At 41.0% G+C, this 16409-nt stretch overlaps 1 protein-coding gene across 8 annotated transcripts in view; it reads right to left on the reverse strand.

Annotated features, from left to right (window-relative positions):
• The window catches only part of KIZ (kizuna centrosomal protein), a 131852-nt gene that overhangs the window by 16223 nt on the left and 99220 nt on the right, over positions 1–16409 (reverse strand). For 7 of the 8 annotated variants that reach the window (XM_038571427.1, XM_038571426.1, XM_038571428.1 and 4 more), the window contains 2 exons: positions 15594–15759; positions 14256–14321 (listed from right to left, as the gene is read on the reverse strand). In XM_038571427.1, the coding sequence (XP_038427355.1) occupies positions 14256–14321; positions 15594–15759 (232 nt within the window). The remainder of the gene's footprint in view (positions 1–14255; positions 14322–15593; positions 15760–16409) is intronic. The other variant, XR_005377470.1, reaches the window with a different exon arrangement.

Here is a 16409-nt window from a genome sequence, read left to right on the forward strand (position 1 = left end):
ACATACAAATGACCAAAAAACACAAGAAAAGATGCTCAGAATCATTAATCATTTGGGAAATGGAATTGAAAACCACAATGAAATAGTCACATCTGACCCATCAGTATGATTAGTATCAAAACAACAGAAAATAACAAGTGTTGGCAAGGTTGCAGAAAAGTTGGAACCCTGTGCCTGGTGGTGGGAGTGTAGAATGGTGCTGTCATTCTGGAAAATACTATAGAGGTTCCCCAACAAGTTATGAAGAAAACTGCCACATGATTCAGCAATCCTACTTCTGACTATATATCCAAAAGAATTGAAAGCAGGATTTTGGATTTTTTTTTTTTTTAAAGCAGGATCTTGAAGAGATACTGGCACACCCATGTTCACTGCAGCATTATTCATAATAGGCCAAGAGGCAGAAGGAACCCAAACATCCATCAACAGATAATGGACAAAACACGGCATAGACATACAACTGAATATTAAGCAGCCTTTCAAAAGAGGGAAATCCTGACACATGCTACGATATAGATGAACTTTGACGGCATTATGCTAAGTGAAATGAGCCGTCACAAAAGAATCAATATTGTATGATTCTGCTCATATAAAGTATTGAAAGTAGTCAAAATGATAGAAACAGAAAGTGGAAAGGTGGTCACTGAGGGCAAGGGGGAAGGGGAAATAGGTGTTAAATGGGTACAGTAGTTCAGTTCTGCAAGATGAAAAAGTTTCAGAGAGCTGGTGCACAACAATGTGAATATACTGACTACTACTGAACTGTACACTCAACTTGGTTAAGATGGTAAATTTAATGTTATATGTATTTTTTAAAATAATTAAAAAAAAAGTAGAGTGACCAGACATCCCAATTTGTCCATGATGATTCAGGTTCATGCCTGTTGTCCTGGTGTAACTATGAATAGAATTCCCTTTTATTGTCAAATGTTTCCTTGTTTAGATAGTGACTTGTCTGGTCATCTAAACCAAATGCAATGTGTTGGCACAGTCTGGCTGTGTCAGAAAAAAAAAACACAAACCTGTAAAAAACACTAGAACACCGACTGGATAGTTGATGATACTGATAAATTAATATTGGTTTAGTTGTGGGGAAAAAAAAATCACATAAATACAGAATATTCTACTGTTCTCTACTACCAGAGAGAACTTTCTTAAATTCTTCATATGCCATTTACACTTTTCAAACACATGCAAATTATTTCTCAAGCTGTCACTTTTTAGAAATTCTGAAAAACAAAAAACAATTTAGTTGAACCCAGGTTTCAAGACTCACAAAGACAAGTTGTAGGAGTTCATCTAAAGTGGCCAAATTCTAGTCATTATTTTGAGTGGGTCTGGGGTAGGCTCCGCATCATAGTAAAATGGTTTCTTCTCTGGGGCCTTGCAGAAGCCACTAGAGGAACAAATCCAAGAGACAGCACTGATTTCCCTGGTCTCCTGGTCCCTCCGGAGCACTCCTGGCGCTGGAGTGCAGTGAGGGCTGAGGACAGGCTGGATGAGGGCAGGAAGATGGGGAAGACTAGGCACAGCAGGATGTGCTCAGAGGCCCACAGCTGAGAAAATCCAACCTAGGCTTATTGTAGGGACGGAGCAAAAAAGCCAAGTGCCCCAGAGGGATCAGCAGCAGCACAGACCTGGCTCAGGTCCACAGGTCCAGGATGGGGGGTGGGGGACTGCACGGCTTCTAATCACATCAGTTGTGAGTTAACGTTGAGGGCAACATAAAGGACCAGAGTGACACAACCTTCCTTATCACCTCAAGTCTCAAGGATACCTGAATGAAACCGACAGCACAGACAAAATAAAAGGATTCCCGCTGTCAGCACCAGGGGCTGCATTCCTGTGTTTGCTGGCTCCATCTAAGAACTTAAGCATGAGCCCCTTATTACTGGATTAAAACTACTATCACACTGAAGAATGAAAATATAACTTCTCTTGCCCTGAGAGTCAATCAAGATAAAGATAAGTCTTGAAAATGAGCATATTTTAGAATGTTAAACATAATTAAAATAATTATATAATTAAAATATGTACAGATCAAGGCCCCTTAACTCTGAAAATAAATTCTAAGGCAACATCTTTAAACACTGCTGGGTTGTAAAATCAGTTTGAAGCACTGGAACCAGATTTGTGAAAAATTTAATACAAAAAACACCAGATGCATGCAGGATGGGAATATACTGTTTTATGTGTGTGTGTGTGTGTGTGTGTGTGTGTGTGTGTACACACATGGACACACACATGCTGGCCTGGGACAGAAAGTATTTCTTGTTGTAGGTTAGTCTCATTGTCCTAGGGTGGCTCCAATAGGATGGCATCATAATACTCTCCAATTAATCCTAGTGTCCATATTACTTCAGACTTGTAACATTATTTGCAGAGAGGGGAGATATTAATAAAATCAAAGACAGGGCATCTGGATTCTAAGTAGGTAAAGAATCATTATAAAGGAGAGGAGAATGTGCTGTTTTGGTTTTATTTTATTAAAAGTTTCAGCTTTTAGGATCTAAGTCTAGAGCATAATGACCATATGCTATTTCTGCATTCAATTACACTTACTTGGTCTAGGAAAAGATAGTAAAGACAGACATTTAACAACAAAACAAAGGTTCCTGGCAGCTGGAGACTGGGATTGGGGTTCCTCTGGTCTATTATCTTAAGGTAAATCATTTCACTCCAGTGAGCTGGGTCTCCTGTTTCTCAGAGACTGGGAAGACATGTGCCTTTTATTTTCAGGAGAGGGTTTTTTTGTGAAAAATGGCAGGCAGGTAGCTGAAAGGTAATTTCAGATTTGGGGGGATTAAATGTTCCATCCAAATATTAGACAGTACTGATATTGTTACTGGTCTAAGTCTAGCAATGGAGAAACGTGAAGTGAGTTCACTCTTAGTGACAAAGGACCATTTCACTACTCTGGAAAGATCAGCCATTTCCATGTTCTACCCACTTTTATTCTGGTTTCCTTTCCTTTTCTCTCTTTGTTTAAATAGAGCTATAATTGACATACAATGTTATATTAGTATTAGGTATACCACATGGTGATTTGGCATCTGTATGCACTGTGAAATGATCACCACAGTAAGTCTAGTTACCATCCATCACCTTACAGTTACTTTTTTTTTTTTTTCTTGTGATGAGGACTTTAAAGATCTATCTTCCCTTCCTTCTTAAGGGACTTGGTCTCTGTAACTGGCCTGTAGACTTTCCCTTCAAGACTGCTCCAAGTTTACTTTGAGAGATAGCTCATCTCTCCTGTTCCATTCAACCAAAGCCCAGACCCCTTCCCAACCACGGATCTTCACTGGTATGTGATCCTGAAAACTTCTGTGGGCCCTTCTCTAATTAGAGTCACTGAAGCCCACATGGACACATTTTATCTCTAGCTGCCCTTACCTGAGTGATAGAAGCTTTTGGCAAAATCAAGCTGAGGACTGCTGGACACATCACCTACCCCATCCCTACGCATGATTCCTTCAGTAGTTTAATGGCAAAATGAAGCTTAAAAGGTAATAGGGGATCCCTGGGTGGCACAGCGGTTTGGCGCCTGCCTTTGGCCCAGGGCACGATCCTGGAGACCCAGGATCGAATCCCACGTCGGGCTCCCAGTGCATGGAGCCTGCTTCTCCCTCTGCCTATGTCTCTGCCTCTCTCTCTCTCTCTCTGTGTGACTATCATAAATAAATTAAAAAAAAAAAGAATTAAATGCATTCACTTGGAGGAATAAACACAAATGGAGACAGGACCAGAGACACCAGAACAGCTGGTGGAGTTGGAGTAGACAGTGCAAGCTGTTGCCTGACCATCGAGGTCTGTATTAGGGATCAGATGCTCAGAGCTGGGAGTTATTCTCCCACAGCATGTCCACATCCTTATTTTAGCGAGTAGAGCTACAACAACATATGAAAGATTGGGAGCTGACCCAAAAATGGTTTGTTAAAAAAAAAAAAAAATCAGGAGAGATTAAAGGCTACATAGCCTGTGTAGAAACAGGAGAAGGGTTCAGGTACACAGATACTGCAACAGTTGGGACAGGGTGGGACTGTAAATGCAGGCACTTTCTGGGGCCAAGTAGGTACTGCACTAAGTGACTTCAGAGGGGTAGGGTAGGGGGAATGGGAGTGCTATAGCATGCTGGAGAGCAACTGCCTCCTCCAGAGGGCACAGCTGTCCTCTGGAGACAGTCAATTGCTGCCCCGTGGGAAAGAAGGCCAGACGACTTTTTTTTTTTTTTTAAGATTTTATGTATTTATTCATGACAGACACAGAGAGAGAAAGAGGCAGAGACACAGGCAGAGAGAGAAGCAGGCTCCATGCAGGGAGCCCAACGCGGGACTTGATTCCGGGTCTCTGAGATCACATCCCGGGCGAAAGGTGGCGCTAAACCACTGAGCCACCCGGGCTGCTCGACTTCTTTTTTTTTTTTTTAAAGGCCAAACAGAACATCCTGCAACCTCCAAACTTGAAGGCGGTAAAGTTTTTTCTGTGTTGATTGTATAAGCACTGGAACCCTTAGAGAAAACCTTCAGCCAAGGAATACAAGTTCGATATTAGGAAAAGCTTTCTTTCTTTCTTTCTTTTTTTTTTTTTTTTAGGATTTTATTTATTTATTCATGATAGTCACAGAGAGAGAGAGAAAGAGAGAGAGAGAGAGAGGCAGAGACACAGGCAGAGGGAGAAGCAGGCTCCATGCACCGGGAGCCTGACGTGGGATTTGATCCTGTGTCTCCAGGATCGCGCCCTGGGCCAAAGGCAGGCGCTAAACCGCTGCGCCACCCAGGGATCCCTAGGAAAAGCTTTCTTAGTTGAAAGTTGATCGAAATGTATTATCAAGGGGGGCTTACACAGCTGTGTAGAGATTTTTAAATAGACATCTATATCAAATGGACCAGGCTGCACACTCTTTGTGGAGGCAAGAGTGCAGTTTTTGCTAGAGGGCTCCAACAGTTCAGATACCCTCCTGGAATGGCTTAGAAGACTAGGATGTCAGCTTTATAGAGCGAAAAAGGCAAAGCTCAGGCACAAATTTTGTGGCAACTCAGGCCCAGGCTTTTCTGGAGGGAAGATCAGTAAAGAATCAGGCTGTTAAAAGTTGCACTGCCTTGCCCTGAAAATTTATAGTTATTTAACGAATGAATGAACAAAGGAGCAAAAGTAACAAATCTAGAGGTTCAAGTTAGTCTGCTTAAACAAGGTAGGGACAAGAGCTCACGTGGTTCCCAAGAAGAAGACTTTAGGGGCACCTGGTGGCTCAGTTGGTTGAGTGTCTTCAGCTCAGGTCATGGTCTTGGGGTCCTCCAATTGAGCCCCAGGTTGGCTCCCTGCTCAGCAGGGAGTCTGCTTCTCCCTCTCCCTACCCCTTGCCCCTGATCATACCTTTTCTCTCTTTCTCTCTCAGACAGATGGGTAAAAATCTTTAACAAGAAAAAAGAAAAAGAAAAAAAGATTTGCGTTTTCCCAACTTCAAGTTAACCTGAAGTCTGCCAGTTTACTTGGAAGGCCTGGGTGGCCCCTTACAGCTTCATTTTCCAGCCTGTGCCTTAAAACTCCAGAGAAATGCTTCCTCCTATTAACAATGTCAGACTCTCAGAAAATTATTGAGTAGTGCAAATAATTCAATAAAACAAATATTTAAAAGAATACGACTCTTTTTCATTCATTCATTCATTCATTCATTCATTCATTCATGCTTTTTCATGTTCTGGTGTACATGCATGCTCAACTGTTCCATTCTGGATCTCTCCAGAAGCATCCACTATATACTCAAATCTACATCAAGATTTAGTTTAAAAAGTAGAAAAGAGTGGATGGAGTTTAAAACACAAAACAAGAGATGGTCGGGGGTGATGGTGGTTAAATTCCACCCCTGGCTATTAATTCCAGACCAGTGACAGACACAACAAGATAAATATATTTTTCCCTAGTTTGTTCCATAAGCTGGCCAAACCCAATCATTTGTCTTCCTGCAAAGTGGTGAGTGATCACTGAGACTGTGTTTTCCTTTTTGATATGCATTTTGTGTCTAGAAACTGGAACAGCCAGGGAAAGAAAGAGAAAACATGCTGAATAAAGGGAGGTAGGAAAGAGATGATGTTGGTGAGAAGGGGAGAGAGAAAAAGCCTCAACTTCTTATCTTCTGTTCTCTTTTATATGCAAATGTACACCTGCTAAAATACTTCTAAATTGACAAATAAGAGAAAAAGAAAATATCTGATGAACAAGTGCTTTTAACAGCCTTTTCCAAGAGCCAGATAAATGTGGGGTTCACCAGCCCTGAAGGGGTGTCTCCAGGGCTTTCGCAGAAATCCCTCAAGAAAAAAGGGAAGAGCTGGGCCAGGAAAAGGAATAACAAAAGGGGATGCAAACAATACTATCATTCTGGCTAGGAAAAAATGACCTTGAACTGACAAAGAACTGGGTAGCCTCGAGTACAGGAAGATAATTACTATTTCTGTATGAAGTGTGCAGTAATTTTAAAATGAAATTTGAAAAGTATTTTCCATCCTCGGAGTTTCCCAGTGCTGTTACCCTTCACACATGTCTACACCCATTCAATTACCCCCTAATGCTGTGCTAGATGTGTGGCTGATTCTGGCAAACCAAGTCATATTTACCAAAGAAAATAAAAATTGTGATAAGTATTTCTAAAATTAATTATAAGGATTATCGCTTAAAATCCAGAAATCATTTGTCTAATAATCTGTTCAAATGAAAATGAGAGAATATTAGGATAGGAGTGCTTCCATGACCAGAAAATACAGAAAACTCATCTGTATTTAGGATTTTTTAAATTGAAGGCCACAAGTGTTTGTGAAGGTGAGACACACAGGTTGGATCCATAACGAGAATTGCCTTTCATGTCCAGATTTTCTGCAATACATCCCACTCCACCAGTCATCCTGGGCCCATAAATCTATCACCAAGAAGAGGGCCAATGCATACAGAAGAGACGAAAGAAAGCCTAATCCAGATGAGTTGCCTGGAGCTGCTTCAGAAAATAAGTATTTACATTACATTCTTAATTTCTTTTTTTTTTTTTTCTCCACCTAGGGCTTTTTTTTTTTTTTAATTATTGGAATTCGATTTGCCAACATATAGTAGCACCATTCTTAATTTCTATGGGGCAATTCAACAATTACACCTGAAAATAAATGGCAGGTTTGTAACTGTCCTTTAACATTTCAAAACCAAACCAAAACACCTCTTCACATGTAAATTTATATAGCCCTAGTGCCTGCCACTTCACACAGTTCAGTCCTGGGAGGTGGGTGTTCAACTCTGAAAGTAGGGAATCTTCAACTTTTCAAAGATGGAGTAATCTGATCAGGAAGCTGTATTTTATTGGCACACAACACAGGATTTTTAGCAGCTTTGTATGCAATGATTTATATGAGAAGAATCAGAAATAAAGACAGTAAATATTATCATCATCATTTAGATTAGGGCCTGGAATAATCACTGTATAAGATGACCTGGGTGCTAGAAATATAAAATATGCAGAAATCCCTCCTCATCCACTGTAGTGGGTTGCAAAGTATCTCCCCGCACCCACCTCCTGCCAGGCTTATGTTAATCTAGAATCTCAGAATATGATCTTTGGAAACAGGTTCCTTGTAGGTGTAATTAGTTATGGACCTTAAGATGAAGTCATCCTTGATTTATGGTGACCCTTATATCCAGTGACTGGGGTCCTGGTAGGAAGGAGAGCAAACAGAGAAACAGAAAAGGTAGCAGCGTGAACACGGGACAGAGACTGGAGTTACCAGAAGCTGGAGCAGGCATGGAGGGGTTCAGAAGGAGCACAGCCCTGCTGACACTCTGATTTTAGACTTCTAGCATCCAGAACTGTGAGAGAATACATTTCTGTTGTTTTAAGTTTGTGGTACTTAGTTGTAGCAGCCCTGGAAAAATAATACACTCCCTGAGCCACCATTTTATTGAAATATCTAAAGCCCAATCCCTTTTCTTCCTTTCTCTTCACTTGGGTCTCCTGTGTAAAATGAGGGTGTTTCACTAGATGACCCACAAGGGCTCTCTCAGCTTTGAGACCCCCCCGCTCAGTGGTTCTCAAACCTCGGGAGTCACCTGGGTATCTAGAAGACTGATACCCAGCCCTCCCACCCCACCCCCAGAGGTTCTGATGTAACTGGTCAAAGGTGTGGCTGGGGTATGGACATGTTTAAAAGCCTGCATGGGATGCTATGGCACAACTACAGAGGAGAATTTCTCTGGGCACTTAAGGAGTTGGTTTTCTTGAACATGGGAGCATCCAATCAAGAGCACTCTCTGGATAGATGCCTTTCATTCTTTACTAACCACTTTAAATCACCACCACCACCCTCAATGTCATGAGAGAGGAATGCTTTCCTGTAGCAAGCAGTAGGCAGTAGGCCCCACCAGTGAAGCACCAGCAGTCTGACCCCTGCCACAGGGAGAGGACCCTATGGACTGCAGTGGACAATCCAGCAGCACATGGTGGCTTCCTTGGTTTTGCATGAGTTGGGTGCTCCTGGTCCCAAGTATAACAGGTAACAACATGTCTTTGCATGATTCTTGTACATTTCTGGGACAGGACAAGCAAGACACAGTCTTGGAAAAGGCTCAGTAGAGGTGTTATGCTGTGGTTCTCCCACCACCAAAAGTTGTGACTGCAGTCTTTTCTCCCAGGATAAATCTAGTCACCAATGACAACTTGGCTGTTGTAGATTTCCAGCCCTTTTGCAGTGTGATAAAAAACTCAAGTAATCATGTTTTGGGAAGCACTGCCCAGAACCCTAAGTGGCAACCTTCAAATCTATGCTGACCTCCCACAAAGCTTTTAAATGGACGTACCTTAGTATGACCTTGAATATTTCAGCTTCCAAAGAATATCAGTGAGAAATGGCACAGTCAGGCAACCACTTTCAACACAGCTTGACCAAGAGAATTGGTGTTAAAAGAATGAGAGGCTGAATGGACATTCTTAGAGGCTTAATCCTCTTGAGATAAAAGCTAAGAGGCCTTTTCACATGGAGCTTAAGGAGATGAGTTTTGCCAGGATGGGCACGTGGGTGGGAAAAGTACTGGTGGAGTGAATGACTGCAAGAGATATTATTCTGGCCTGAATCAACAAGCATTAAGGAAACTCCTTAATACTCTCATTTTTATTCATTCGTTTGACAAGATGAGTGCCCACTGTGTGCCGGACACTATTAGGTGATGGGTTTTTTTGACATTTAGCATTAGCTGCATCACTTGATACAACGGAAACTCACCTCTTAAAGGTAAATTTGGTGTGAATACAAATAAAATTGCCAATGTAGGAGATTTTACCTAGGGGTATAAATAGTTCAGAGGGACACTTTCTCTCATCAGCTAGGTAAGCATCACTTTAATCCCAAGCCTAAATTTTTCAGGGAAACGCTGACCTGAATAGCCTATCATCCACGTGTGGTCTCAGGCCTAACTGCACTCTTTACTAAGGGCAGACCTCTGGTACAACCTGTACTTGGAAATCCTTGCAAGCTGCCCACCTCTCTAGGCCTAACAAAAGGAAAAGGAAAGGTATGGCTTTGCTCATTAAGCTCTCAAAGTGTCCTTGCTGAGCTCATCTTTTATTGGGCCATACACTGACATTTCACTGATGTAGCCATCCTGATACAGTTGCCTCTGTCAAACAAAAATAGTGGTAGAATGGAAAGAGGTCAAGGCTTAAATTTTGAAGTTTGAGTTCAAGATCCAATACCTTAGCTAGCTATATGGCTTTGAGCAGGAATCTTAACCTTTCTAGGTTTCTGTTGGACTGTGTGTAGAACAAGTTACTGATATTTATGCCCCACAGGCTATTATGAAAATTGGAGGGGACAGAGGCTTTAATGAGGGCAGGGCCGCAGGCTTTTGCTATCCTGGTATTTCCACATGCAGCCCAAGTAAAGGTGCAGCGGACATGCAGATGATATACTATTTATTATATACAGAAAACCACACATTCAGAGGCATTCAAATTAATCCTTGCTTCCTATCTGGATTCTTTAGTTTGAACAGCCTGACTAATGAAAGGAGTAGCCTGTTAACAATGGCAGATCATACAGGCTGTGTGTGGGGGCTGGGGTGTAGGGAAGGATTTCTGTGTAAATTTTTGCACAGACTGTGGGAGCCAGAATCATGAGACTCAGACTCACACTCTCCCAGATGATGATCAACAAAGCAGATGCTTTTCAGAGTGACAGCAAATTTGTTAAGGATGAGCCCCTCTGTCAGGAAAACCTATGTTTGGGAGTGATAAGCAAATAAAGGAAAAAAAAATAAATGAGAATGTTGGCACAGTTGATTCCTTTACTATGGACTGAGAATCACAGACTCCCAGCATTTAAAGGAATGTTAGTGTTCCCAGGAACAGAAATTCCTTCCATAGTGCCCCTCTAGGGAGCGGGTTCCTGCTGGGGTGCAACCAGCCAGCAGCTGGAAGACACTCACCTTGTTTTTGCCGGAATGAAGAGCCAGAAAGTTCTTCCATGACCAACGCTGAATTCCTTCCTTGCAACACTCACATACAGGCCTCCTCCCCACAAGCTACACGCTATAGTTATTGATAAATGTTTGGTATGTGGCAGCCCCACAAATACTTACAGATAGCTTCTGTGCCTTTTTTGGGTTAAACTTCCCCAGGACTCTTGTCATTCTGAATACAGTGTCACTTCAGGGCCTCCCACCCATTCTACCCCGCTTCCTGCATTTTGCCTCAGCCTCTGTCTTTACTGTACCTCTCCTGAGATGGCTGTAAAGCACATAATGTCACACAGAGGACCCACACCGAAGAGGAGTGCTTTGAACTGTTACATGTTACTACTGTAACCTGCTGGTCATCAATTTGGGGAGCAGCTTTAACATATAACTTTCAATCATAACATCATCTGGGTTTAGTTATGCTAAAGCAGCCCAACATCTATAACATAAAGCAATTTCATCCACGAGGGATGTTCCCACAAAAAGAAACTGCAGGAAAATGCTGAAGATAAATTTAGACTATTGAGAAAATTGATGTCCTCATTAGACTTAGGGTTTTTTGGTTTTGTTTGTTCGTTTGTTTTTAGGGGACAGGGACAAAAGGAAAGTGAGAGACAGAATCCCAAGCAGGCTCTATGCCCAGCATGAAGCCCAATGGGGGGGGGGGGAGCTCAATCTCACGCCCCTGAGCTCGTGACCTGAGCTGAAATCAAGAGTCAGACGCTTAACTGACTGAGCCATCCAGGCACCCCTAGACTTAAGGATTTATTTTATTTTTTTAAGATTTTATTTATTTATTCATAGACACACACACACACACACACACACACACACACACACAGAGCGAGAGAGTGAGAGAGAGAGGCAGAGACACAGGCAGAGGGAGAAGCAGGCTCCACGCAGGGAGCCCGATGCGGAACTCGATCCTGGGTGTCCAGGATCACACCCCGGGCTGCAGGCGGCGCCAAAGTGCTGTGCCACGGGGGCTGCCCGACTTAAGGATTTACTAAACATTCAACATATATGTGTGCATATTTACATTTCCCAAAATGTGTCCCACAGAATATTAACTGTTGGCCATTTATAGGAAAGATTCCATTTTCAGATGGAAAATAAGTTATTTGAAACTCTAGGTTCACACTTTTAAATGGTGCATTTACTTTAAATTGTAAAAGTCTAATAGGCCGCAGCACACTGTGCTGGCTATAGAGAGAAAGAGGGGTCACGTTGGGTTGGGTCCAAAATACATATTTCTCAAAGTATCTTCCAGGTGGAGCACTGCACAGAACAGACCGGGGAAATGCTGCAACCGTCCAGCCACCCTTGTGACAGCACACCACAGGAAGACTCGCCTGGTGATCAGGCACCGTGCAGTGTCCTCAACCTGTGCATGAGCACTCATAGGCAGAGATGGGTAGCCTCCACCAAGGAGACATCCAGGAATCACTTCATCAACTCCTGCTAGTTATTCCTCTCTAACCTTTTTTTTCATGGGACTAATTAGAAGTTCCTAAAATATCATGAAACTCTCCTTAAGATACCTTTTTGATAAAGTAAACATCTTTCTGGATTCGAACCACTGAGTTTTCAACCATTGGAAATTTCTTGCAGAACCTAATTTAGTGGTACTACAGGAAGTGCTGTCGATGAGGAATTATGCAGCACAGGGCTCGGGTTGGTCTCATTCTCAAGTGCCTACTGCAACTCAGCAGGTAGCGTTCATGTATTGAGTATGTAGTACACAGTTGGCACTTTCACACAATCTCATTTCAACTTTAAGACAAACTTGCCAGGTAGTAACTTGTCTGCTTTCCCAGTTCAAAGGCTCAGAAGGGTGGAGAAATAGAGCAATGAGTAAAGAGCTCACATAGACAACCGATGCCAAAGCCAAGGGACAGCCACCATATATCCTCAACTTCCAGAGGGCAGCCTCTGGAATATTCCTTTTCTTTGGAATACTGTAGAAAGAATGTAGCTCATACAACAAGAAAGCCTCAACAAAATTATTATGAAGGGAGAGGTGGACTCTAACTTAAATCAAATGACACACTTGCCCTAACTCTACCAAAGGCCAAATCTCCAAATAATTATGCCAAAAGACATAAATATTTAATAAAAAGGTGATGGTCAAGAACTTGGGCGTTAAACTAATACAATGTTATATGACAATTATATCTCACAAAATACTGGGGGGAAAAAAGAACTTCAGAGCAAAGTAACTTCAGTGACCTGTGTCACAATAGTGGTCCTTAAGCAGGGTCAAGGTCCCTGAGACCCTCGAACATTAACTTCATGGAGGTCCGGCAAATGGGGAGTACAGAAGAGAATGTGGTAACCAGGACAGAACTGGCAATGCTCTAACAAAGTCATTGGCTTTGAAAAGGTTTTTTGTTTTGTGTGTGTTTTTTTCCCCCAAGTTAATTTAGTCTAGTACTTAACTATCTCTTCTATTTTAAAGGAAGTCTATGGAAAATACTATCTGCATTAATTTGGGGGAGAGTCAACTACTTGCAAGGGATGATTAGAAAGAATACCGGAGAAGTAATGGGCAACTGGGTCATTTCCTGGTTTCTACCCAATAAGTTTTTGTCATTTTAACTGAAATAAATTCAGAGGTCATTAGATCTTCTGCATTCAAAGATAAATTGCAAAGGAAAAGCATCCAAATAACTTCTTGGTTATTTGCAGCTTGGGATATCTACACTTCTATTAATAAAAAAATAAAGAAGAGACTCTAACAGAGTTTTTCTCAAAGTGAAGAATAAAAATGCAATAAACTATATCACTGGGAAAACGCTGAAAAGAAAAGAAAACCTCTGTATTTTGGGGTGAAATATTATCTGATGCAGAATATATACAATAATTGCTCTACTATATACTCCTTTTTCAAAACCAGAGTTCATCACAGAAACATGGGTTTAAAAAATTAATCATCAGGCCATGAATTGTACTGCCATAAAAGAAAGCCATTCTTTTCTGCTTATAAACAACAAAACGACCACATATGCAGATGCATGCCTCAGTACCTCGGTGCAACGGTGTATTTACTTGTATAAATATTTAAAGTCAGACCTTTGAATTTCTAATAAAGTAGTACACCACTTTACAAAATAAGGTACTAGTAAATTTAGATGTACGACAAATAGAACTCTGTTCAGAATACTAATTGCTGCTGTTGATATTCTAAAACCAGAAAAAATAATGATACTGAGATTCCATCGAAATAAGCCTAACACTTATACAGAAATCTTAATAGGTCTTGATGAAACCTTACTGTTAAATTGTTAAATTATCAGATGAGCTAACCACCTCCTATTTTTGGTTAGTTTTAAGTTATTGGAGGTACAAGGAAAGCTTCCTGTCTGGCACTTCCCCCACCCCTTATTTTAATGATACACATTCAATTATTACAGGCAAGAAAAGAGTAACATCACAAATATCTGTAGTTTGCCATATAATGACTGGGTGTTCCCCATGGAGACTGACCTTGTCATCCAGATGCAGGTGCTGAAAGGCTATGTGATGGCAGTGTTCACATGTGTAAATGTATGAGTGATTATGAAGAATTCAATAGACACGGTTATTTTCCACTTTAGTTTATATTAAACGTAAGCTTGCACATTTGGCTCTTAGGATTAATCGCCTGCTTCAGTGCGTAGCTGTTGAATATCCTTGCTCTTAGTGGAGTCCACAAACCACTAACCTACAAGGTTCTGGTTACATGATAAGGTTGAATCCCATTTGAAACTCACTGATGACCGTAACTTTACCTGTGATCGGGATCTTCGCTGCCATGCTTTCTTCCCTGCTTTCACCTCCACAGTCACTGGAAATTTCTAAAAAAAGGAACACATGATGATAAAAGTGTATCTCAAGGCTATATTTATGGAGTAGACCTTTGTTCGCCTTTTTTTTAAACTGCCGTTCCTTTTATTTTCATTGCCTCCCCATATTCCTTTCTGTGGCTTAGTTTATTTTTTTGTCTAAAACAGTATTGTTTCCTAAGGAAACTTACTCAAAATCTAAGGTATCTCTATGTCACCTTCAAGCAAAATACTGTAGTCTGACATCTATCAAATTCAAATAGGGCTTAAAACAAGTGAGCTCCAAATTCTGCAAGAGTATACTGACTTCTCAGTATGTCCTGAGCAACTCATGGCTGTCTTAGAAATGTCATTACAGCAGTTTACTGACAGGCCTTAACAGAACTAAAATAATCATAATCTCCAGAAAATAAAAATTGGCTATGAAGTTTGCCGGGCATAAACTTGTTGATTCTTAGTCATCAGTTGAAACTTTTATAAGGTTCCATTACAGTTGGGATGCCTGGGTGGCTGAGCGGTTGAGCATCTGCCTTTGGTTCAGGGCATGATCCCGGAGTCCTGGGATTGAGTCCTGCATCAGGTTCCCCACGGGAAGCCTGCTTCTCCCTCTGCCTGTGTCTCTGCCTCTCTCTTTCTCTCTGTGTCTCTCATGAATAAATAAATCTTAAAAAAAAGTTCCATTACAATTAAAAAGAATTTTTACAAATTATGAGTAAATTTTATGAAGTGATATCAAAAACTCCATGGTATTTTATGGAATCACTTTAATGGAATCACTTTCATCTTTGTCACATGATCAAAATGATCTACTGCCAAGAGATTCATTTTGCTAAGATTTCATTACTTATAAAAACTTATTAGAGAGGCACTAGGTGGCTCAATCAGTTAAGCGCCGGACTTTGAGTCAGGTCATGATTTCGGAGGTCCTGGAACCTGTGTCTGGCTCCCCACTCAGCAGGGAATCCGCTTCTCCCTTTCTCTCTGCCTCTTCCTACCCCCTGGCTTGTGCTCTCTCTCTCCAATAAATAAATAAAATCTTAAAAAAAACCTTATCGGAAATTCAGCAGAACTGCAGATCTATGATTAGGTTTTCCATTCCTGATAGACTAAATGAAAACAAATATATTTCCTAAAAGGTGGTATAAAACAAAGAACATATCATGCATATTAAAATCAGAGGTATTCTATGGTCAGCTTAATTTTATAGGTATACCTCGAGAAAGAGGGTGTTGCACTGACTCTGAATGCATGTTTTCTGTGGACAGAATTTATAGCAAGAGTTACCTTGTTCCTTTATATGAACACTGTTGAGCCATGCAGCAGGTTTTTCTTCCTTTATTCCACTATTGTCATTCAGAATAGATGGCAAGCTGCAGGATGATTCATTACTATGAATAGCTGACCTACCGTCACACTCTTCTGTAAGGGCTTTTTTCAATAAGGCTGCTGCCTACAGTGTTTAGAAGAAAGCACAAAGAAATAAAAACAAACTCTAACTGCATTACCCTTGGTCTTGAAAACCCAGCCTTCAAATGTAATTTTAGGTTAAGCTTTACTTAGGATTTAATTTGCTTCCTGACATTTAACTGAAATTAAAATGTCTTTGAGATGAGACAACATCTGATTATTTTCCAGCATAATTTCTTTACAACAACTCACACTTGCAGTGATACCTTCTTTGAGGACTTACAGAATGCAGAAGTGTTCTTTGACTCGTGAAGTATGTTTATGAGATGTGACCACCACCATTAATCTGGGCTAGTTTATCTAAGACTTATCTTTCATTACATGAATCTGTTTTTCAGGCACTGAAGACAGTTTGAAATGAATGTGACCTTGAGATATCTCCATCTTTCTTGAAATGACCCCTGAACTTCCCCAAAATGAGATTATAGAAAAACTTGTGGCTGAGGAGGTTACACTAAAGCAAAAAGAGAGCTAAACTTATTCTAAATCAATCCTCAATCAATGATAAATAAAGATACTCTGCACTTTGCCCCTCAGTCTGCTGGGAACTCAGGAAGCTGGCCTGCCACACTACCTATCTATTTTCCAAGGGCCCTGAACTGTCTTACTCCTATCACCTCATGTCTCATGGGC

The sequence above is a fragment of the Canis lupus genome, chromosome 24 (assembly GCF_011100685.1).
Source record: "Canis lupus familiaris isolate Mischka breed German Shepherd chromosome 24, alternate assembly UU_Cfam_GSD_1.0, whole genome shotgun sequence".
In the NCBI taxonomy this organism is placed as follows: Eukaryota; Metazoa; Chordata; class Mammalia; order Carnivora; family Canidae; genus Canis; species Canis lupus.